The sequence below is a fragment of the Sarcophilus harrisii genome, chromosome 4 (assembly GCF_902635505.1).
Source record: "Sarcophilus harrisii chromosome 4, mSarHar1.11, whole genome shotgun sequence".
Lineage (NCBI taxonomy): Eukaryota > Metazoa > Chordata > Mammalia > Dasyuromorphia > Dasyuridae > Sarcophilus > Sarcophilus harrisii.
This window is the reverse complement of record NC_045429.1, coordinates 269,676,190-269,699,006: the sequence shown is the minus strand read 5'-3', so window position 1 is coordinate 269,699,006 and position 22,817 is coordinate 269,676,190. Positions and strand designations below refer to the sequence as shown.

Sequence of the window (22,817 nt, the reverse complement as noted above, 5' to 3'; positions counted from 1 at the left end):
GAAATTGTCTGGAGTCACATGGAATCTCCTGTTTTGAGGAATAGGAAGGAGGCTATATCACTGGATCATGGTCAAAATGAAAAAGATTATAGTGTAATAGAAAGGTAGGAAGGGACAAGATTATGAATGGCTTTAAAAACCAAGAAGAGGATTTTGTATTTGATCCTGAAGGGTTGAAGTTTCAAAAGGCATTATTAGCATTTGAAGAAATGGACAACTCTCCAGGCTTTTTCATCATGTTGCCTCTAATTTGAGAGAGAGAAGTTCACTTAAATTCAATAAATATTTATTAAATACCTTTTCTAAGCAAGGCATCATACTAGGGGCTGGGGATACATAGATGAAAAAAAAAAAAATGACTGTCCCTGTCCTCAAGGAGCTTATAATCCAAAAGAGGAAATAGCAGAATAAGATATATACACAAATAAGCAGGATACAAGATAAGGCATGAAAGGGACAAAAAAGAGCTATCTAAAACTTATTCTAAGAAAGCATATGGAGGAGAGAAGGTTAAGATAATATATCAATACTTGCAAATGACAGGATTGTGGAGTTACTCTCCCACTGAGTTAGCATCTGGCTTAGTCCGCACTGGACCCTGCCTTCTTGCTTAGTTGAACCAAGCAAGTGTGGTACATTTCCTCCCCAGCTGTGCATAATGGTAACTTCTGGCTTTTCAGAAAGCTGTAGTTTGGACAGGCCATAAGTCATGGATATAGAATTTGAAGTCAGATCTTACAAACAATCTAGTCTATCCCCCTGTTTAAGCATACCTCCATCCAGCAAAGAAACATTACTATGCTTACGATTCTCAGTTATCAGAAGGAAAGACCATTTCTTTACTTCATTTAGAATTAAGTCTTTCATAGGATGGGGACCAAAGATTGTCTAATAATGAGCTATTGATTTGCCTGCAGATTTTACCAGTGAGGCAGATCCCTGACTTTATATAGTTTTGCATGCATATTCCCCAATCTTAGTCAACAGGCTTCTCTTTGGGACTAAAAGAAACCAGGTAGGGAACTAAATAGAAATCAAGCAATTACATGTTTTTTTTTTTATTAATGGATAACACAGGGCAAGCCTAAAAGAAACAAGGGGGTTAGACAAAATAATCTCTGAGATCCTTTCCAACTCTAGATACCAGGAGCCAATGAAAAAGGATCTTCCCCTAGGCATAGTGTGGCCTTTTCTTTTAGCCTGTGCTGCTGGGGATATGAGCTGCAATATGGCAAAAGTTGATTGAGTGTTCTCATAAAATCCAGTCCTAGTATGGTGAGCTCCCAGGGGCTGAGGGTCATCAGGATGCCTAAGGAGAAGTGAACTGGCTTGGGTCAGAAACTGGGGAAAGCTTTAGTGCCCATCAGCAGTGGGATTGAGGCTATGAATGGACTATATAATTCCAACCTAGGCAAGATAAGAAGACTGAGGCACAAAAGAAAGAGAGAAAGAAAAGAAAGAAAGGAAGAAAGGAAAGGAAGAAAGAAGGGAGGGATAGAGAGGAGGAAGGAAGGAAGGAATGAAGAAAGGAAGGAAAAAATGGATCGAAGAAAGGAAGGAAGGAAGAAGGAAGGAAGGGAAGGAAAGGGAAGAAGGGAAGGCAGGAGGAAGGAATGGAGGGAGGAAGAAAGGAAGGAAGGAAGGAAATGGTAAAGAAGATAGAAGAAAGGAAGGAAGGAATGGAGGGAAGGAAAGAAGAAAGCACAGAACACCTCCTGGTATGGATTTGGATTTTTTACACATCACTTTCTTGACTCAGTGGGTACCTCAGTTTTCCACTCTCACTTTGATTTTTTATTGAGCATATTTTTCTTTTTCCACTCCATCTAGAAGTAGCTGAGTCCTGCCCACAGAGCTCACTAGTGTATAGAATTCTACACTTGCATAGTTTTGCGCAAATATTTCCCAAACATTCCCCTCTACCCACCTCCAGAGACCCTTCCTTTCCACACTATACTACCTCATCCCAACCCCTAGCTCTTTTCCTATTAGTCATAACAGGAATTCCTAATTTTTTTTTATGATTTGAAGCAGGTCATTTCTCCATTCTTGACCTCAGTTTGCCCATTTATAAAAGAGTTGGGAACCTTTGGAGATAGGAAAGAGGTGCCTGTGGTAGAGAGATCATTGACAATTTTGTTTCTGTCTCTTCTCTCTCTCTCCAACCATAGAGTGGTGAATGTGACCCCTGTGCCTGGGGACTTGCTAAGGGAGAACACAGAAGACGTTTTGCAGGGCGAGCATCTGAGTGACCAGGAAAATGCACCCCCTCTCCTACCTGGGCGGCCCCTGGAGGGGCTGGGCCCCATCCCTCATCCCACTTCCCATCCAGGGGTTCCTGAAGCTGAGGTCTGGGAGGAGACCGATGTCAACCGCAACAAGCTCAGGATTAACATCAGCAAAGTAACCACCAAGGGGAATAGCCCAGGGGAAGACCTATTTCCCCAATCCTCTATTCCTCCGTCTTCTTATCTCCCATCTCTCTATTTCCCCATTACTCAGTCTACCCATCCCCCTGTGCTTTTGTCCTCATTTCTTGGTCCTCTAACTCATAACCCTCCTATTATTATGCCCCATTCCACATCTCCTCCTCCCCTTTCCCACAGTTGCCCTTTTTCTCTATCTTCCTATTTTCTCTCTCTCAGAAAAGAGGGCCTCTCAATCCTTTCATCTCAACAGACTTCCCATTTCCCTTGTACTGGAGAAGAACCATCCCATCTCCCACCTCCCTACCTCCTTGAAAACAGGGAACTCTCCAAGAGACAAAGTCTCTTCCCAACCTCTTACCCCAACCCAAAGCATTTCTTTATCCCCTCCCATCAAGCTGGGGCCACTGTAGCCTACAGACCCCCCACTCTCCCTTGCAGACACAATGTGTGGTGGAGGAAGATCAGAGCCGTGGAGTGGGGGTCCCCAGCTCCCCAGTACGTGCACCCCCAGACTCCCCAACCACCCCTGTTCGCTCCCTGCGCTATCGAAGGGTCAACAGCCCTGAGTCTGAGCGACTATCCACAGCTGATGGGCGGGCTGAGCTACATGAGAGGAGGTGGGTTTGAAGGCTGGGGGAGGGATCTGGGTTGACTGGGTTCAAAGACTCAGTCCCCTCCACATTTTCCTTCAGCTCTTTCTCATTTAGCTCTTATCTGGGTTTGGGATAGATAATACAAGTAAAGGGGTATTGTTTTTTACATAGTGGCAACCATACATAAGTCTTTGAAGGATGTTGAGGAAGACAAGAAGGGATCAGATACAGGAGATAGGACAGTCCAGGGGTTAGACTTGGACTTTAGAGTGGGATGCTTAGATACGAATATATAAAAGAATGAACAAATGAATGAAATTAAAAAGCTAACATGCTAAGTGCTAAAGATACAAATAGGCATGGCAAGAGGTATATATACATAAGAAGGAATTTGAATCCAAAGACATTTCTGTTCCTTTAAAAAAGCTTCTTAAAGGAAGAACAGCCAAGGAAAGACTTTGGCGTAGTGAACAAGGGAACAATGGAAGACTTCTTGGGTGAAGAGAATATATTTGGCTTCCTTAGGACCCAGGATGGAGGAGAAGAAGTATCCCTGAAGGCCCAGAGTCTGGAGAGACCTGATGTCAAAATAGATTAGAGACATGGTGGGGCCCAGGAGAAAGTTAGTGGAATAAAGAGAGTCATAGGTTGGATGAAGCACTGGGTTATGGGTGAGGGATGTGAGAGGAATCTCATGGTGTGTTTTCTTCTGTGAACTTGTCCTTCAGCCTGACCTTTCCAAAGAAGGTATATTTGTGATCCTCCGGAGGGCAGGAATAGTGGAATGTGGGTGGCAGCTGACCCAAACCTGTCTTGAGCACTGTGGCTATGTGGTAGTTGGGGCTAGTAGGGTAGAACACCATGACCTACTAATTTCTACTGCAATCTCATCCCCTAAGGAAAACCTAAGAACAGTATCTTGCCTTCTTTTCAGAGGATGTAAAGGAATGATTAGTCAAGCCCTATAATTGAGAAACCCCTGTGTGCAGAGTCTGTATTGTGGTAGAAACAAGAAAAAAGGAGAAAACTTGGTCCCAGCAGGGAAAGAATTTGCAGTCTCTTGCAAAATCTCAGAAACAGCAAAGGGTCTTAAAGAACATCTAATCTAGCTCACTCATTTCCTAGATGAAAAAACTGAGGCACAGTGAGGAGTGACTCGACTGATCATTCAGATAGTGAGCTAGAAGAATCAGAGGTACGATTCGGCTTATACGTTTCACTAAACCACCTTTGTCTCTATCTCTCTATGTCTCTTTTTCTCTCATATTCACCTAAAAATTAATTTCCTTACAAATATAGGGTATAAGAATTTTGAGGAAATACTGACTGAAATTCAATAAGGCTGGACAGAGACAGTGTGCTGTTGTGGGAAAGTGGTTGATTGATCCTCAGAAGACTTGAATTCCAGTTTTGGCTCTGCTGCTAATTAGCATTGGATTCATCATTTCCTCTTCTATGATCCTCAGTTTCTTCATATGTAAAATGAGATAACTACACTAGAAGACTACTATGGTTCCTTTTAGCTTCATGAGACTAATCAGAGAGGGCTTTTTGGAGTAGGTGGGTTTTAAGCTGTCTTTGAAAAGACAAAGGGTTGGGAGGAGGAAATCTCAGTACAAGCCCAGAGTCCAGTAGTAAGGCAGGAAGGGATGGGTAGAGACCAGCATGCAGATTAATTCGGTTTTGAGTGAAAACTCTGATAGTTGAGATGGTGATATTTGAGAGAGCTTTGGAGAAGAGATTTGAAGGTTAAGCAGAACAATCTCAATTGCCTTTGAAGGGCATGTGGGAACAAGGCCATCTGTAGACCCAGTCCTACACTGTAGACACCCCATGGAGTTTACATCTTCAGCATCCTTTTTCTTCTAATTCCCACCCCTCCCATTCTATAACTCATTTCCACCAGAGTGGAGTATCCCTCATTTCTCTTCTTTCCCCTATCAAAACCTACTTTCAGATAATGAATGTAAATGAATGAAAAAGCATTTATTAAGTGCTTATGATGTGCCAAGGTAAGGGCTTAATATCATTTATATATTCATGTCTATTCATATTTTCATGTAAATTTAAATTACTGACAATATTTGAAGCTTTATAAACCAATAAATCAATAGCTATTTGTTGAGCCCCATTGTTGGGAGGCAGTATGGTATAATGTGAAAGATACTGGATTTTGGTTCAGGTATTATACCACCAATTCCAGCTCCTGTCGCTCATTTTCTGGGTGGTTTAACCCTTTGGGGCTTCAGATTTTTCCTTTATAAAATGAAGTTTCCTCTATAAAATGACTTTTAAGATATCTTCTGTTTCACTGAGTCTGGAATATCAAGAAAGACTCCAGGAGTTTGTGATTCAGTTGCAGAAATACATTATAAACAAAAGAAAGGTTCAATTACAAAAGGTTTAAAGAACAATTTGACCAAAAGATTTCAGAGAGCATCAGCCTATGATAATGCCAAAAGAATGATGCAGACAGCAACTTCCACAGGAGCTTAAAAGGAGATATCACTGTTTTTCATGTAGGAAAAGGTTTAAGAGAAGTGTTTGGATCAGTAGAGGTGGGGTAGATATTTCAGTGTCAGAAAGCTAGAGCCATGGCCTAGAGGTGGGAAAGATTATATGACATCAGAATTTCAGGATTGAGAGCTTAAAGGGACCTTAGATCATCCAGTCAATGCTCTTCAATCTACAAAATAGAAAACTGAGACCCAGATGGAGGGCAGAAAGAGGGACTTCCCCAAGGTCACAAAGGTAATGAAACAGTAGAACAAGAATTTGAACTCATATTTTCTGACACCAAATCCAGCCCTCTTTCCAAGAAGTATTTATCGTACCATAAGCAGATTAGTCTGGGCTAAGCAGAAGAATTGCATAGGGTAGTAATGAGAGATCTACCTGGAAAGGTACATGGAGGTCAAATTTTGGTGAAGTCTCAAAGGCCTAGGTAGGAAGGAGCCATTAAAAGCCTTTGAGCCTGGTTGAGGAGAGAAAAGGGGAGGAAAATTAATTTGGCCTGGGATGGATTAGAAATGGGAACTAGATCCTGGTGGGCTGGGCTGGGGGAGTAGATTAGGGGTTTCTTTTAGTGTTCTTCATGCAAAGATTGAATAACCATTTGTTTGGTAAGAGTTTGTAGTAGGGGTTCTTTTTCACATAGGGTTGGACTTGATTTCATTGACTAGGAAACTTTGAAGCTCTGGAATTCTGATTCCAGATCTAACCCAAATCTGGGATTCTGAGTAGAGGTAAGGAGATTATTTAGGAGGAGTCCAGGCATAAAAGACCTGGAATAGAGTGGCAGCATGTTTCATGTTTAGGATGTCTTTTTCTGGCTGAAATCACACCAGGTGGGTACAGGCTTTGGGCAACTAGGAGTCTGACCCTATTGGGAAACTAAGCTGGTCTTGAGTAGGTGGGGGTGGGGGTGGGTCTAAAGCTGGGCAGAGCAGGGCAGGGGCAGGCTGAGCCCCCAGAGCTGTGTGGCTTTGCAGGTCTCGGATGGACCTTCCGGGTTCCCCCTCCCGCCAGGCGTGCTCCTCCCAGCCTGCCCAGATGCTGTCGGTGGACACGGGCCAGGCAGACCGTCAGGCCAGCGGGCGCATGGATGTGTCCGCTTCGGTAGAGCAGGAGGCCTTGAGCAACGCCTTCCGCTCCGTGCCTCTGGCGGAGGAGGAGGACTTTGACAGCAAGGAGTGGGTCATCATCGACAAGGAAACGGAGCTCAAGGACTTCCACCCGGGCGCCGAGCCCAGCACGTCGGGTACGACGGACGAGGAACCAGAGGAGCTTCGGCCGCTGCCCGACGAGGGCGATGAGCGCAGGCGGCCGGGGGCCGGGGCCGAGTCCGCCCCAGTGCGGCCCAGAGGGCGCAGCATGCAGACTGTGGCCGAGGAAGACCTTCGGCAGCAGCAGCATCACTTGCAGGGTCAGGCAGAGCCTGCCCTACCTCCCACCCCGGGCAGCCCCTCACACTCCTCCCTGCACTCCGGACCCCGGCCGAGGAGGAGAGAGTCAGACCCCATCGGCCCGCAGAGACAGGTAAGATCAACGTTCCCCATCCCTTTCCCGTGCATCTCTTCAGCCTTCCTTGAGATCTTAGGGGGTCTTCGCTACTGGGAGCAGATTGAGGATCGCGAGTCTGGGATCCGGAAGGCAGCCTTCTCAGAGGCTCAGCCTCTTGGTTTGCTTCCCCACTTTGGGGCCCAATACGGGGGAGGCAGCGATGTAATGGTGAGGAAAACTTCCCAGGCTGGAGAGTCAGCACTTCTGGCTTCTTAGCCCAGCTCGGCAGCTAACTGTGTGACTTTGGGCCAAGCACTACGCCTCTCTCATTTGTAAAATTGTGATCTTGCTTGTTCTATCCTTTCTTGGGTTGTTTGACCCCAAACTGGAAGTAGTGAATGTGGAATTGCTTGAAAAAATGAAAGTAGTGCCTACCCTCAAGGAACTTACCGTCTAGATTGGGGGGAGAAGGTAGACTTTGATCACATATTGTTTTCTGTTGTTGTTTAACGTTTTCAAAGGTAAAAAATACCTAATGGGTGATACAGGCAGTAAATATGTTAAGGCTTTAGAATAAGTGATCTCTCCAGGAAATAAGGGGAGAATTATAATGAGCAGAGGCATGAAAACAGGAATATACAAAGGTTTCTTTGGGGAGGAAGATGGGGACAGACAATATGGCTTGTAACAGAAGCTAGAAAAGGGAGATAGATAGGTAGGGGTCAGATTATGGAGGCCCTTTTATGGTAGACCAGGGAGCTTGGAATTTCTCCTGTAGGTAGAAGGGCGTGGTATTTTATTATTATGCTCTCTGGGAGCACAGGTGTCAGGGTGACCAGGCATGCAGCCAGAAAGCTGAGCTCCTTTCTTCTCTAGTGCCCACATGATTAAGCTGCTCTCCCAAATCCTTCCTCCCCTCTGTGACCTGTGGGGTGCCAGTGAGTCAAGCTGTGTGGCCAGTTTCTCTTCTGTGCCTCTCAGGCAAGGAAGGTTTTAATATAAGGGGCTGGGCAAAATAGAGATATTAAAGATATGAAGATATGGCACTTAGGTGGTGCCAGGGAAATATCAGGAGCTGCCAGGCAGGGAGCCAGGCTGTATGCGTCAGTATTCTACTCCCAGACTCTAGAGGTGGAAGAATCCTGTGGGGTTACTGTTCTGGTCTATAATGTAATGCCTTGGTCTCACCTTGTCCCATGCTTAGGCAGTAGAGGGACCTCCCTAGGGAGCAAGGCTTCCAGAAGAGTTAAGGCACATTACAAAGATATGTGAGGAAGGAGGAGCGGAAGACAGGAAATAGGGGGAAAAAAGAAAGGAAAGAAGGAGAGAAGAGTAAAGGAAGAAAAAGAGAGTAGAGGTAGAGAGAAAAGGAAGAAAAAAGAAGAAAAGGAAGGAGGAAAACAAGAAAAAAGGAAAGGGAAGGAATGGAAAAAAGGAAGGAAAGGAAAGTAGAAGGGAGAAAAAAATAAGAGTGGGAGAAAATAAAGAAGGAGGGAGGGAAGAAACATTTATTAAATGTGCCAGGCACTATGCTAACTGTTTTACAAATATTATCTCATTTGATAAGTATGGGATAGCTCTTGTAAATGACTGCTATGGATTAACTGGGCTGTTGGCTAGGGGTATACTAACTATGCCTGTCCTCTGGGAGCACAGCAAAGAAAAATAATGAAGATGGGGATTTGTGTTCTATTCCTCTACCTCATCTTTTGTGCGCATTCTGGTCTCTTTCTGTTTTTCTGTACCCTTTCCTTCATCTTCACATTCCCATTATCCAGCCTTTGGGACTAGGCTTCTTGGGCTCTCAGGGGTGATATATTTGGTGTTAATCTGCACTAGGAAGTCAGCTGAAAGAGACTAATCTCCCTTTCTCCAGACCAACTAACCCTAATGTATTCATTCTTCCTTTAGTCTTTTGAAGATTAAACTGCCCAATCTCTGCTTTGTAGATTAGAAAGAAGCAGTATGCTTTATCAAAAGATCCCAGGTCTTTGGGAATCAGTACCATCCATATACACAGCCAATAATGATTTAGCCTATCTATAAATGAGGACATTAGATTAGATGATCTCTAAGGTTCTCTATGGCTTTCTAATATTTTGTGAATCTTATTTTATTTTAACTCATATAATGAGAATTTCAGACCATTTAGAAGTGAAGGATACTGTGTGGCAGGCTGAAAAGAGTAATTTGGGGGTACAGATGAAGTCTTGTGGCATCTTTCAAGTCAAAGTATAGATACTGTTCTGGTCCACAAGAGCAGTGTAGGCTCAATTTTCTCACAATCTTCTCTAAATTAGACTAGGTAGTCTAATTTCAAGGGACAAAGACTTGCAGAGGTCATTCTGAGAAGGGAGAACAATCTAACTGTGAGAATGACAACTTCACCTTAATTGACATTAATAGTGATGGACTGGGCAACCGATTGGACACACTCTATTAACTATTCCTTGGGCAAATGATTGGGACACATTCAGTATTCACTCTTTCTTGGGCAACTGATTGGACTACATTATTAATTCTTCCTCAGGTCAGTAAGTGCTTTTGAAGGGAGTAGAATGAGGGTTACATGAAAGCTCAGATGAGGATATGAAGGGAGGAGCTGTTCATTTTTGCTCTTTCCATCAGTCCATATAGTTGGAGAAGGAGGAATTTCAGAAGCCACATGAATGAAAAGAGGAGACTTGTGGTGCTGAGCTGAGTGGTCCAGATACCTGAAAGTAGGGTGGGATAACTAGAAAAAAGCACTTGCTGCTGAAGGTAACAGATGAACTAGGAGCTGGTTTATAAAAATGAGGGTAGAATAGGAGTGGTAAATGAGGAAGAAATTGAGGTCTTCAGGTGAAGAATAAAACTATTTCCTAGACACATCTCTTGAGAAAGTGGCCAAGCTATTGGAATTTCTGATGGTACATTCCCTCTGTCTCTCCTTCCCAGCCCTACCATCTCCTCTGTTCCAGCTGCCATCTTAACTGCTCGATCACCTTAGGAGCTTTATTTTCATTTTTGAGAGGCAATTGTTTTCTTGTAGTTCCTATGACTTAGTAGGAGCCTTCCCCTCCTCCACCCTCATGCTGGGCTTGGAGCCTCAGGCTATGACCATCTGTCTCTTTCAAGGCAGAAATGGGGAGAAGGGGATAAGAATGTGGAATTTTGTGCTGTAGATAAGTGTAGATAAAACTCTGAGAGCAAAGGGATATGAGAATGTGTTGTTTTTCTGTGTATGATTGTGTTTATGTACATGAATGGATTACTGAGTAATACACCTATGTCATGTGTCAGAATGTGACTGTGATTATGTATGTGTTTATATGTACCACTTTATGTGGGAGTGCTTCAATTTTCTCTTCTACAAAATGAAGATTTTAGACTAGATCAGGAGTTCTTAACCTGGAATACATGGAAAGATTTCAGGAATTCCATGAACTTGGACAGAAAAAATTTACATTTTTATTTTCACTAACATCCAACTGAAATTTAGTATTTCCTTCAATTATGAACATAGAAAACAAACCACAGTCATTTTAGGCTTAATCAGACTGCCAAAGGCATTCGTTACATACAAAAAGGTTAAGAACCCCTGGACTAAAAGATCTGCTAAAGCTTTTTCCAGCCCAGACATCTGGGGTTTCTTTGTATATATTTCAATGTTTGGACGCTGTGACAATGTGTGGATATATTACTAACATTATGCCCCTAAATGTATCTCCTCTTTGGGAACATTCACCTGACTCTTTCTTCCCTCTCTCCTTCATCTCCCCCCTACCCCAGTTTCACTCCTTCCTGGGAAGCACTGATTCCTAAGCTGGATTTTTAAGTTTGGAAATTCTTGAAGTGACAACTTAGTGTCTGATTCCACATTTTGAGTGGTTGGTTGTATAACCCTTTTGCAGGGGCAAGCCATCTCATTCATAGTGGCCTCATTTTTCTCATCTGTAAAATGAAAGAGCTGACCTCAGTGATCTGTAAGGTCTGCTAGTCAGATCTATTCTCTTATAAGCCTTTGATTTCATTGCCTCAGATAAGGTCTAGAAGATATGACATGGGGAGAGGGAGCTGTACCGAGATCTTGACATAGAAATACTCATATCTCTCTACTAACAGTCCTGTCCTAGTCTCATTTTACTTCCTTCCCGATGCTGTTCTCTCAATCATTTTCTCCATCGGTTGCCATGTCTCTCTGTACCACATAATTTGCTGACAGCTGTGTGGGAGGACATGCTATATAGACCCTGAGAGCAGAGCCAGAGAAGATGGTTCCTGTTGTCAGGGCTCCAGTTGTGAAGAAGATACATGGTTGAATCTTTGGGGAACTTAGTCTAGGAAAGACCAGCTTTGGGGAACTCCCAGTCTGAAGGGGTAAACACCATCCCTGACAATTAAATTAAATTCAACAAATGTTCATTAAGCACCTGGCATTATCTTAAGATTCTCCCCAAGTCTGCTGGCACACACATTCAGGTTTCAGACACAAGGCACACTGCCCAGCAGTGGAAAACTTGACTGGAAAACTCTTCTGATCATTCCTAATAGTGTGTGAAGGATGGGAACTGCTGGAAAATCAAATTAGTCCTGCACATCACTAAACCCTCTTTTTGGTTTGGAAGTTTGGCACTGGGAATAGATTTCCTTCTTAAAATGATCATTAAAAAGGGTAATAAATACAGCCAATTCTTAGTTATCTGAATAAATGGGAGAGCAATAACATTGATATTCTCTAACAACATCTAATAAGGAAATGTTGTTTTGACTTTGGAAAGTAATATGTGATTTGGGGGTTGAGATTGTCACAAGATTTTCCTTTCTAAAGTTCTTTACCTCAAGTCAATATTATTCTATGATTTTTTTTTTTTTTTTGGTTGTTGTTTGTTTTTGCTGAGGCAATTGGGGTTAAGTAAAGTTTGCCTAGGGTCACACAGCTAGGAAATGTTAAGTGTCTGAGACCAAACTTGAACTCAGGACCTCTTGACTTCAGGCCGAATACTCTATCCCACTGCGCCATCTAGCTGCCCCTATATGTCTTTGTTTACTGGAACTATTTAATTTGGTTGGAGTAGAAGGGTGGTTCATTTTGCAATTTTATTTCCCATGTCCCTCAGGATAATCCAAAATGGCCTTCTTGCCCTTCCTGAGAAAGAAGGGATCCTCTGGTTTTCAGGGTTCAAGAGAGTGTCTGTGGTCATTGGGGTATCCCTGGATAATTGTACTCATGCTTAGGATAAATCCTTTGATACCAGAAGTCTGAAATGCACAGAAATATTTGAGGGCCATCAAAATTTGAGGGCCTTTTATTCAGGAGCTGGCATGTAGATCATTCATTCATTCAACAGTCATTAATTTAGCTTACTATCTGTGGGATGTTGAACAAGTTACTTAACTTTTTTCAGATGTAATCTTTTCATCTATTAAAAAAAAAATGGAATCTATTTTAGATAGTCTCTAAGTCCTCTTTCAGCTCCAGGTGTAGGATTCTATGAATAGATAGTATTTGAGGTCCCTTGCTGCTTTAAATCTATGAGGATTTCTTTCTAGTCATGTCTCACATTTTTGTTATTGTTGTTTAGTCATTTTTCAGCAATGTCCAACTCTTCATGACCCCTTCTGGAGTTTTTTTTAGTAAACTTACTGGAGTGGTTTGCCATTTTCTTCCTTAGATCATATTACAGATGAGGAAGCTGAGGTAAACAGGATGAAGTGACTTTCCCAAGGTCATATATGGTGCCTAAAGCTGGATTTGAATTCATGAAGCTGAGTCTTCCTGACTTCAAGCCTGGCTCTCTATCTACTGAACCACTTAATTGCTCACATTACTACCTTTTATATACTCTGTGTTCTAACTACATTAAACTACTAAATGTTCTCTGATATTATTCATTCATGCAAATACCTGGGTGTACCATTCTGCCCAACCTGCCTCTCCATGCCTGGAATTCATTCCCTTCTTCATCTCTGTCACATTCCTTTTCTTTCTTCAAGGTCCAGTGTAGTTACCACCTCATCCATCCTCTCTAGCTAAAGATGATGTCTCCCTCTTTCCTAGAAGCCCTTTTTATAGAGCTCTCTTTTGCCTGAATTTGTTTCATGAATATGAAGACATATATAAGTTCTTCATAAGTTTCAACAGTTCACATTGAGAGTATGGCATAAGGAGATCTACAATTTGCTGATCTGATGGAGAGGCTTCATATTCTCTTCTCTCCATTAGTCTGTGGGCCCTTTCGCCTTTTTTTTCAGGTCACAGACCTGACTTTTAATATTGTGTGAGTTTGCTATCTGTATGACTCTAGGTGAGGTATTTCATGTCTTAAATGAGGGGGTTGGATTAGAGAGCCTCCAAGGCCTTTTTTGCATTGAAATCTAAGGTCCCACGATCCTACTGAAGTGTTGTATTATGGCTTTATTGTACCCCCATGCCTATTGCATAGGCATATCAAACATAGTTAATGCTTAATAAACATTGAATTAAGTGTCTATTGCATGCATTGGGAACATAAAAAGATGAGTAAGCCCTGGAGCATGTTCTCAAAGAGCTTATGATCTAAATTTTTCTTTTTGGAGGAGAGTATCAATTCAAAAAGAATTAATATTAAGTTATGTACCATTAGCAATGAAGTCTTCATCCTTGGCCAGCTCTCAGTCAATCCAGTCAGTCTTTGAGGGGTCAAAAACTGCAGACCCACTAGTAAACTATATCTAGCATGAGTCAAGCAAAATGATGAAATAAAATTGATGAAATAAAATCTTCTCTGGAGAAACAAAACAAAATTCCCCTTCTGCATCAACATGGGAAATAGAGAGTTTATTAGAGTAAGAATTTAGTCTCAAGAATGATGTCTCTCATGTACATGTCTCTAGGCATTTTCTATAGAACTTCTTACTTCATTCCCATACTCTCACATTGGCTCCTTCTTAGACCCACTTCCCCTTAGGTCTTTTGATTCTCTAGGGATCTCCTCATTCTATACTCCCCATAGGGACAGTTGAATGTGGTAGGCCACATGAAGATAGGCATGGGGAAACAGAACACCTACTTCTTCATTCTTTTTGCAGTTGTGTGGGATAGAGGGGTAATAAAGCCCCCTTTTTTTGAGCCTCCTTGGAACAGGGGCAAAAGATTTCATATTTCATTGCTAGGAGGGAAACAGAGTGTCCATCAAGATGGAGGCAAGACTTAAGGTAGAACTTTCCAACTAGAATTGTAATATGGGTTGTCAAGTCTAATTTGACTGAGGAAGGATTAGTACTATGTGGGGGCTATTCCTCCTTTCCCTCACTAAAGTTTATTTTCCTTTAACTTCCTCAGCTGAACTCCAAAGAGAAAGAAGGACCCTTCAAATTCCTGTCTACCAAACCCTTTGCCTCCTTTTGCCATTCTTTCCCTGCATTTCCCAACCCCAAGAAAACAGGCTGAAGGCAGAGAAGTATGCTCCCAGTATATTTCTTAGGATTGTGCAGGAAGTTATTCCTGAACTGGAAACAAGACTGCATTCGGTCCTGTCTCTCACTCTCACCCCATCACTTACAGATCCTTTTTCCAGTATTTTGTTGCTCCCATTCCCAGAATGAGGAGCAACTTAAGCTTTTTCTCAGCAGATCCATTAGAGGAAGCAGAAGAAATTCTACATCAAATTCTAGATGCCCTGCATTTTCCTGGTGCTTGCCCAATAGATCCACCAAACTATATCCTCCATTACAACCTGATTGTTTCAAAGGAGAGAAGAAAGAGGTTGTGAGTGATGGAGGCAGGAAGTAGCACTGGAAAGAGTATTTATGGTGAGAGAGGTAGAAGGGGTTGCAGCCAAGTTTTACCTTTTTGAGTGAAATGTCCCATGGCTCAAAGGAAGGCACCTTAGCCCAGACTTCTGCTTTTAGGAAGAGGCCATATGAACAAAAGGAGTATGCAAGAGTATAAACTTCCAGAGGAGAATGAAAGGAAGTGAGGAATGAGGAGTCACACCAGAAATCGGCAGCCAGCTCCTAGGGCAGGATTCAAGTCTGATATGCTAATAACTGGGATCACAAGAGGGACCCCTCCCTAATTATACAAGGCAGGAACCTCTCCTCAGATGGTGGGAACACACATCTATTCCTGGTGTTTGGTCATAGAGTATAACTCTCTAAGGTTCAAAGATTGAGGAGTGATGATGTTATATATTATGTCATATTCAATAATCATTCAATGAAAAAACATTTATTAAATGTCCACTATGTGCCATGCACTGTGCTAAGCTCAGTAGAGAGAAAATAGCTAGGGGAGAAGCAATCTTTGAAGAAATAAGAGACCCATATGTCAGGATCCAGGCAAGGCTGTGATTAGTGTGGATAGAGAATAGAGTGACCCTTCCCAAGGGAACTTGGGGAAGGAATAGAACAAAGCTTGAAATCAGGGAGGGCTTTGACCCCTGAGGATATCCCCAGAGCCATTTGCTGAAAGCACTTTAAATTATCCCCAAGGCATCATAGTATAAAGGAGAGAGCACCAAACTCAAAACTTCCCTCAGACACTTACAATGTGACCCTGGGCAAGTTAACCTTTCTGTACTGAAGACTTTAAAATCCCCTTCCAGCTCTAAATCAGCATTATGATTAAGCAAGGGGAACTGAGGACTAAACTGTTCACAGTGACTAAAACTAACCTCTGTCCATTCACACATACCAGATAGTCTCAGGCTCTTAGAGTTAGGGGTAGGAGTCAGCCTGATTTTCCCAGGACAGAGGGGAGATGATTAAAGCTGTCTAGACAACAGAACACTACTTGGTGGTCTGCCCTTCTGGATAGCAGAGAACAATATGGGAGCCCATTTTCACCCTCCTCTTTTCTAGCTGCATATCCATTCACTTCCTTAACCTCTCAAGGGCAAAGCTGTGGGTTTTGACCCCATGTGGGATTTCTGATCTGAGTGTGGGGGTGGTGAAATCATGTAAAAAGTTTTTCCTGCAAAAAGGGATCATGATGAGAAAAAGTTTTAGAAGCTCTGGTCTAGAGTAGGTAAATCAAGCAGAATTCAGCACCATGGACTGTACTCCTTGAGTTCAAAACCCTTACTGACATTCTTTTCCCGGTAGACCAGAATTCAAAACAATGGTCACTGGATTTAGTGAATGTACAGCCTATGAAGAAAGATAATCTTATGCATGAAACAGTTTAAGAATGACTTCAACAGAATCGACTTTGTAGTCTGAAAGACTTTTAAGTCCTGCCCCATGTGACATTTTAAGCAAGTTTATTTAAGTTATTCAGACACCAAGAGTGTAACTTGTAGAGCAGGTGCTAATTCGAACTGATAAGGGAGAACTACAATGTGGAGGGCTTCTTACAGGAATGAGAGGGTAGAAGATGGTGGGTGGAAAGAGGGGGGACAAGTGTTTGTTGGGATAGCAGGGATATCCTGCCTTGGCGTGAGGGCTGGATGGAATTGCTTCTCTCTAGATTAAGAGTAGCCGGTGCTAGGAAAAGGGCCATAACTCAGACAATTATTAGCTTCCCTTGACTCATCCAAATATTGCTGCCATCTGTTGAGTGTTCTGCTATGGTGTGATGAATGTGCTGAAAGAGAAAGAGGAGAAAGAGGAGGAGGAGGAGGAGAACAGGGAGGAAGAGAAGGAAGGGAGGAAGAAGAGAAGAAGAGGAGGAGGAGGAGAGGGAAGAAGAAGAGGAGGGGGGAGAGGAAGAGGAAAAGAGGAGGAAGAGGAGGAAGAAGAGGAGGGAGAAGAAGAGGAGGAGGAAAAGAGGAAGAAGGAGGAAGAGGAGGAGAGAAAGAGGAGGAAGAAAAAAGGAGGAAGAGGAAGAAGAAGAGGAGACGGAGGGGAGAGGATAGTAGAGAAATGAATAAAATACTGTTCTTGAAAGTCAATAGACTTTTTAAACCTGGTTTTCATCAATTTATTAACTTTGGCCAAGTCATAAACCTTTCAAGCTGAGGCTCAAGTTCCCACCAAAATAATACAAGTAATTATATTTGTATACTCCTTACTTCTCAGGATTGTTATGAGGCAAACTGACAATGTAAAAAGCACTATGGAGATGTGGGTTGTTTTTAATATTGCAAACCAACACATGGAGAAATACAAAAGTGATTGATAAATATTGACTAAATAAGTCCCTACGGGGTTCCATGCAAAGGAAGTATAAAGCCAGGCGAGGTTAATCGGGGAAGGCTTCGTGGAGGAGGTGAGTCGGGGCACTGAGGTGGTTCAGCGGTGTGACTCTGGCAGGCGAAGTTGAGAGAGGAAGAAGGGGCCAGCATACCCTTGGGAAGGAGGAGGAGTGTGGCTTGGGAGGGAGGAGCGGGAAGGAGCTCGGAGCCCTAGGCAGAGGCGGGGAGGCAGGCTTTAGTTAGCGAGCCCTGTCCAGCTCTCCCCACCCAGTGTTCCCCGGGACGCCGGCGCCTAGGGGGCTGTGAGCGGCGTGTTGGCCCCCCGAGACGGAGCTGTCGAGTCTGTGCCTGACACCTCTTTTCCCTCCACTCTTCTTGGTCTCTTTCAGTTGGAGGAGGACAGACTCTCTGGGCACTCCCTCCCGAGGTACAGCCCCCTACGACGACTGGCGTCCTCCGTGTTCTCCTCCTCCACGCTGGAGACGGAACATTACCCTCACCCCGGCGGCCCCGGCTCTGGCTCCCTCATTCAGCGCAGCCGCTCGGCCGAGAGCAGCCCCGTCCGAGCGCCCCACCGGCGCCACGCGCCCCTCGCGCCAGGCAACCACAGACTCATGCCCTCGGTGCTCCGAATCTCCAGGTCCCAGCTGCAGCAGGTGTGGGCCCGATTCACCCACAAGACCTAGGCTGGGCCCCCCTCCCCACCAGAGGGGGCAGGGCGGGGAGGGGGGCACGCCGAGGGAGGGGGGCGGACAGAGAAGGTGGCTCCTTCCCAGAATGCAATAATCACACACACACACACACACACACACACACACACACACGCACACTTCCTTCCCATCATGCAATACATGCTACCCCCAATAACATTGGCTCAAGGTACTGTAACATTTCCTTTTCCTGACTCAAAAACCATCCTCCATTCAGCCCAAGCACGAGAAGAAGGTCTCTTCCCCCCCTCCCACCTCTGCTCCCCGTTTTCCCTTGTGCGGGACCGACAGGCGGGGCGGGGAAGCCAGTGGTGGCAGGGACTGGTGTGAAGTAGGCGAGGATGGAAGACCTGCTCACAAACCTCTCAGACGCAGAGCTCTGGCTGTCCAGAGTACGGTGGAAACGAAGGGGTCAGGGAGATGGGACCTCCCAGACCTCGGGGTCAGTCGGGGGGGGGGGGGGGTTTCTCCGCGTCGTTTCATCCGTGATCTCCAGCCTCCCGTGGCTGCTGTGTGACTTAGCCTCTCCCCGCCGGCGAGGCAGGAGCAAGACAGGGATAGGAGAGAAACGGCCGCGCGCAGCTGCCACCCCGAGTCTGGCCAGCCAGAACTCCTCTGAAACAGGCACTGAGTCAGAGCAAGTGTTTGGGAGGCAGCGTGCGGGTGAGCGTGGGGGCCACTGCCCCAGCTTGGGGACGCTCACTTCCTCCCCCCCCCCCCCATGTCCCCTTAGGGGTGGTCAAAGGAAACAGCCCCTGGGACCTAGCTCCCTGTCTGGTGTCATCGTCCCCAGGGCAGTGTCTTCCACCCGCCTCCCAACCCTCAGCCTCTCCTTTCAGGCATTCCTTGGAAATATCAGGGTTCCTCGGGACCCGGCAAAGGTGCCTCCCGCCTCATATTCGCCGGTCACATCCAGCACCTCCACCCTCAGGGAAAAAGAGAGGGCAGTACATCCCAGTGTAAGAGAAAACACGAGTTTGAGGCTGGGACTCCCTTGAGGTTTTTTCGAATGGCAAACGTGTTTATTGTAAAGAAGCTAATGCTGGTTGTGTGTGTGTACTGATGTTTGCCCTAACATATGGGGAAGGGAGGGCTCTCTTTTTATTACTGAGCAGTTATCTCCATACTATCAGTTTCTTAAGCCTATCCCCTCTCCCTCACTTATTGGCTCATCTCCCTGCCTCCTCATTTTACCAGCTGTATGTATCTAGCTAGAGTTGGTGATCCCAAGGAAAATCTGCAAATGGGGGGAAAAAAAGAGGAATTTGGAAGAGATGGTCACTAAAGTCTTTTGCAGCTTTGATATTCTATTTTCTAGGACTCCAAGGAACTGAGCACCTTTCCCTGGTACAGCATTGGTCCCTTGGTGTTGGGGAGTCTTTAGGGACCAAGTCACTCTCCATTTGTATTTTCTGGTGACTGACTTGGATTTCCTTAATTTCCCTTGGCCTCAGTTACCTCATCCACAAAACTGGGAGGTTGGATTCAATGACCACTAAGGTCTTTTCCAGTTCTAAAGTAATGATCCTATGATGATTCCATTTCTGTTCATTCTCTTCCAGTTCCGTGTACAAGTCTGGGGTTGGGTGAAGTAGGGATTTTTCTCTTACCCTTCCATCCTCTTCATAAGTCTCTCTCCAAACCCAGGGGTCTCAAATTTGATTAGTTTGAGTTTCTGTGTCTGGAATCTTAATCATTGTGTGTTGACACTGGAAAGGATTTTAGACATCATATATCGATCTCTTTGCATTCTCTCTACTTCCTACTAAACCTTATTCTGGCTAACAAGCTTAACAAAAAAAAAAAAAATCAAAAAACAAACAAACAAAAAAAGCAGCATTCTTCACTGGCAATCCCATTCCCTCATACAATTTGAGGTCTTGGGTTCTCTGCCCTCTACCAGATTTGTAACTCAACTTCCAGTCCTCTGACTCTGCTGCCCTTGAACCTTCTTCTGTGTCCCCTTTCTAGGAAGTGGCAATCAAAGAGCCTCTAGGAAACAAAAGCACAAAACAGAGACAGGTAGATCATCAACTCCAAAAGCCATCCATCTCTAGGATAAAACCTAAGAATAGGAATATTCTATAACCTTTAACCTACCCTCTCCTTCATCCCAATAACCCACCCTTTTCCTCAGTTCTGACAGTTCCCTGAACTAAATTCCCAGTAGACTCTCAAAGGACTCCCCCATCTATACCTATTTAAAAATTTTGCTTACCCTCCATCTTTTGCCATCTCATTAATTGCTCTCTATTCAAGAGAATATTAAATATACCTTAATTCCCATGAACCTTCCCTTTCAGTCCCCTAATCTTTTCCCATTCCTTTTAGTTGCTTCTATTTCTAACTACCTTGAAGGCCCCTCCCCTTATCAGTGAGACATATAATAAAAGTACTTACTCCTTCCTCCATTACCCCCAGAATTCTCCCCTAAGATTACATCGACAGAGGATTGATTCCAAAGACCTGGGCTAACTGGAATTAATTAAGTCACTTCCTGTCAGTATGAAAAAAGTCAGCATTGTTAAAGGACATTCTATTAACTAGAATTCTCCATTAATTAGTCCTTTCATATAATTGTAGTTTAGCAATTACTGAAATTATGTCTACAAAATCATGAATACTTTCTAAATCATCAAAGATCAAATTTCATTCAGAAGGGTTTTAGCATTTTACTGTATTCCCTTTGGGAAACTGCAACCTTATTCCAACAATACCTTATGATAAGGTATGGAGACTTTTTTTTTTAAACAATTAAGAACTCAAATAATGTAATTCATTGCCCAGACTTTCAGGGTAGTTCATTTGGGAGGTCATAGCTCAAAACACATTTAAATTTCCTCTTTGGGGATTGCTTTTGGAGTCTGGGGCCTTTCTGGAGTGATGTCCCTGGAATCTTTAAAGATGAATTTGTTTTTCTGTAAATAGTCAAAAATCATTCTGAGCCAGTACTGCAGAGTGGCATAGATAGTCAGGCTGAGGAATGATTGTCAATCCTGTGTGGCCTAAAGTGAGATGTGACTGCCCAATAAGGAAGCAGAAAATTTTGTGTGATTTTTAAGCAATTCTATGAAGGCAATTCCCTACATGGAATGAGCCCAGCCTTTGTTTGGATGATTTCAGGTGTGCTTGCTTGGAAAAAGATGTTTGTGGCACATTTTTAAACAGAATTTTTGGATTTATCAGAGTATCTCATTTCTGAGGATGCTAAATAACCAGGAACTTGCCTAATTAATTGGTTTATTTATTTAGTCTTTTTTTTTTTTTACTTACATTATTTATTGATAGAAAAGAGAACTTTTTTCCTTCCCTTTTTTGTTTCCCTAAAGGGATGGAATAGTGTGTGAGATGACTTCCTTTCCCAAAATGACCAGCAGCTTGTCCCTTTTCTCCCTCACCAATAGGAGTTTAGGACTTTCCTTGTTGATTCATCTTTGAAAGAGGATTAACAGAGCAACTTTCACCCATATTATCTGCATGCATCTCCTAATGAATGGCCTGGAAACAGTCTTCCCTTTCAGGGAGAGGCTTTACTCCCTTATCTTGGTTCCTACCCACTTTCTCCTTCTTAGTCACTTACCAGAGTGACTGAAGTTGCAGGAGAAAAGGCAAGGTCAGAGGTCAGAATACAGTTGTAGTTGGAAGCCTGGTCAGTGTGAACCCCCAGATGAAACAGTGGATGTTCAAAACCAGACTTTATATATATATATATATATATATATATATATATATATATAGCATTTAACAAAATACCCAGGTCCTACTGAACTCTGAATTTGAGTTCTTTGGTCTAGTAGTCAAGGCACTAGGATGATTTTTCTTTGACCTCTAAACATCTATGAGAGAGCAGCTTGGTGTCTTGAGAAAGATACCTGGCAGGACCATCAACTCCCCTTGTGACTTTGGGACTTCCCATTTCCAGATTTCTCTCCTCTGTAAAATTAGAGTTGAATCAGGTGGCTCTTGAAGTCCTTGAGAAATCCAGTGATCCCATGATTCTGCCTTTTTTGAAATGAGTAGGCCTTGGACTTTCTGGAGAGTGGAGAGGCCCAGACTTTGGAGTTTGAAAAGGAGGTGTCTTTTCCTTGACGCACTCAAACCAAGTGGGCTTCTAACGAGAAGCTCTAGCTTTTTAGGCCAAGCAAAGTCTATGGATCATAGGATCTTGGAGGTGGAAGAAAGATTTTAGATATCATCTAATTAAACTCTCTTATTTGATACAGATTAAGAATTAAATGTCTTGCCAGACAGTGGCAGTGACAGAGCTGAGATATGAATGGAAGTCTTCAGACTACAAATCTAGGACTCTTTCTGTTATCCCAAGCTAAAATGCCATATGCCTATCTGTATATGAAGGCATGAGCAGGTACATACTTGAGGGTTTGTGTGAGTGTATTCTGTGACTCCATTTAAGTTTTAGTAGATAGCCATGTGGGTCTTCCTGGTGTGTTTTATAAAGGTCTTAATAGCTTTTGGTCCCAGGGCAGGAGTTAGATGGGCAGAATGGTTGCCAACCCTTATGTCTCATCCCAATTTTCCCTGACTTTCAAAAACCTTCAAGTACCAGGTCCACTCATCCAATTCAAATGGATTGGCATGAAAAGCCATGGAAGGCATGAAAAATTAACCCTTAACCCTTGATCTAATGAGGGACTAGAATTTGGAACTTCTGGACTATTTCTAGTACATTATTAACCTTTTATACCCTCCTTAAGGGATTTCCATTTGCAACTGCGTTAAGTTTCATAATCTCCATCCCTTTCTTACTTTGCCTTACTTAGGGGTACTTATATCAGTGACCTCACCCATGCCCAACAGGCAGGCCATGGAGGATCTGAAATCTCTCTCCTGCTCCTTTTTACTCCTGTTTTATCCCAGAAACAGAGCTAGTATTTGGTACTCAGTCTGTTGCATGTGTCCTTGGATGCTGGAGTGGCCATACTGAGATCTATCAATTGTGTTGACTTTAGAGATGGCCAGATGACT

General features: G+C 43.5%; 1 protein-coding gene across 3 annotated transcripts in view; it reads left to right on the top strand.

Moving 5' to 3' along the window:
- Window positions 1–22,817, top strand: part of TTBK1 (tau tubulin kinase 1) — a 72,625-nt gene that overhangs the window by 22,240 nt on the left and 27,568 nt on the right. For 2 of the 3 annotated variants that reach the window (XM_031964811.1, XM_031964813.1), the window contains exons 11-14: window positions 2,172–2,403; window positions 2,868–3,046; window positions 6,514–7,060; window positions 17,511–17,777. In XM_031964811.1, coding sequence (XP_031820671.1) covers window positions 2,172–2,403; window positions 2,868–3,046; window positions 6,514–7,060; window positions 17,511–17,777 — 1,225 coding nt within the window. The remainder of the gene's footprint in view (window positions 1–2,171; window positions 2,404–2,867; window positions 3,047–6,513; window positions 7,061–17,510; window positions 17,778–22,817) is intronic. The other variant, XM_031964812.1, reaches the window with a different exon arrangement.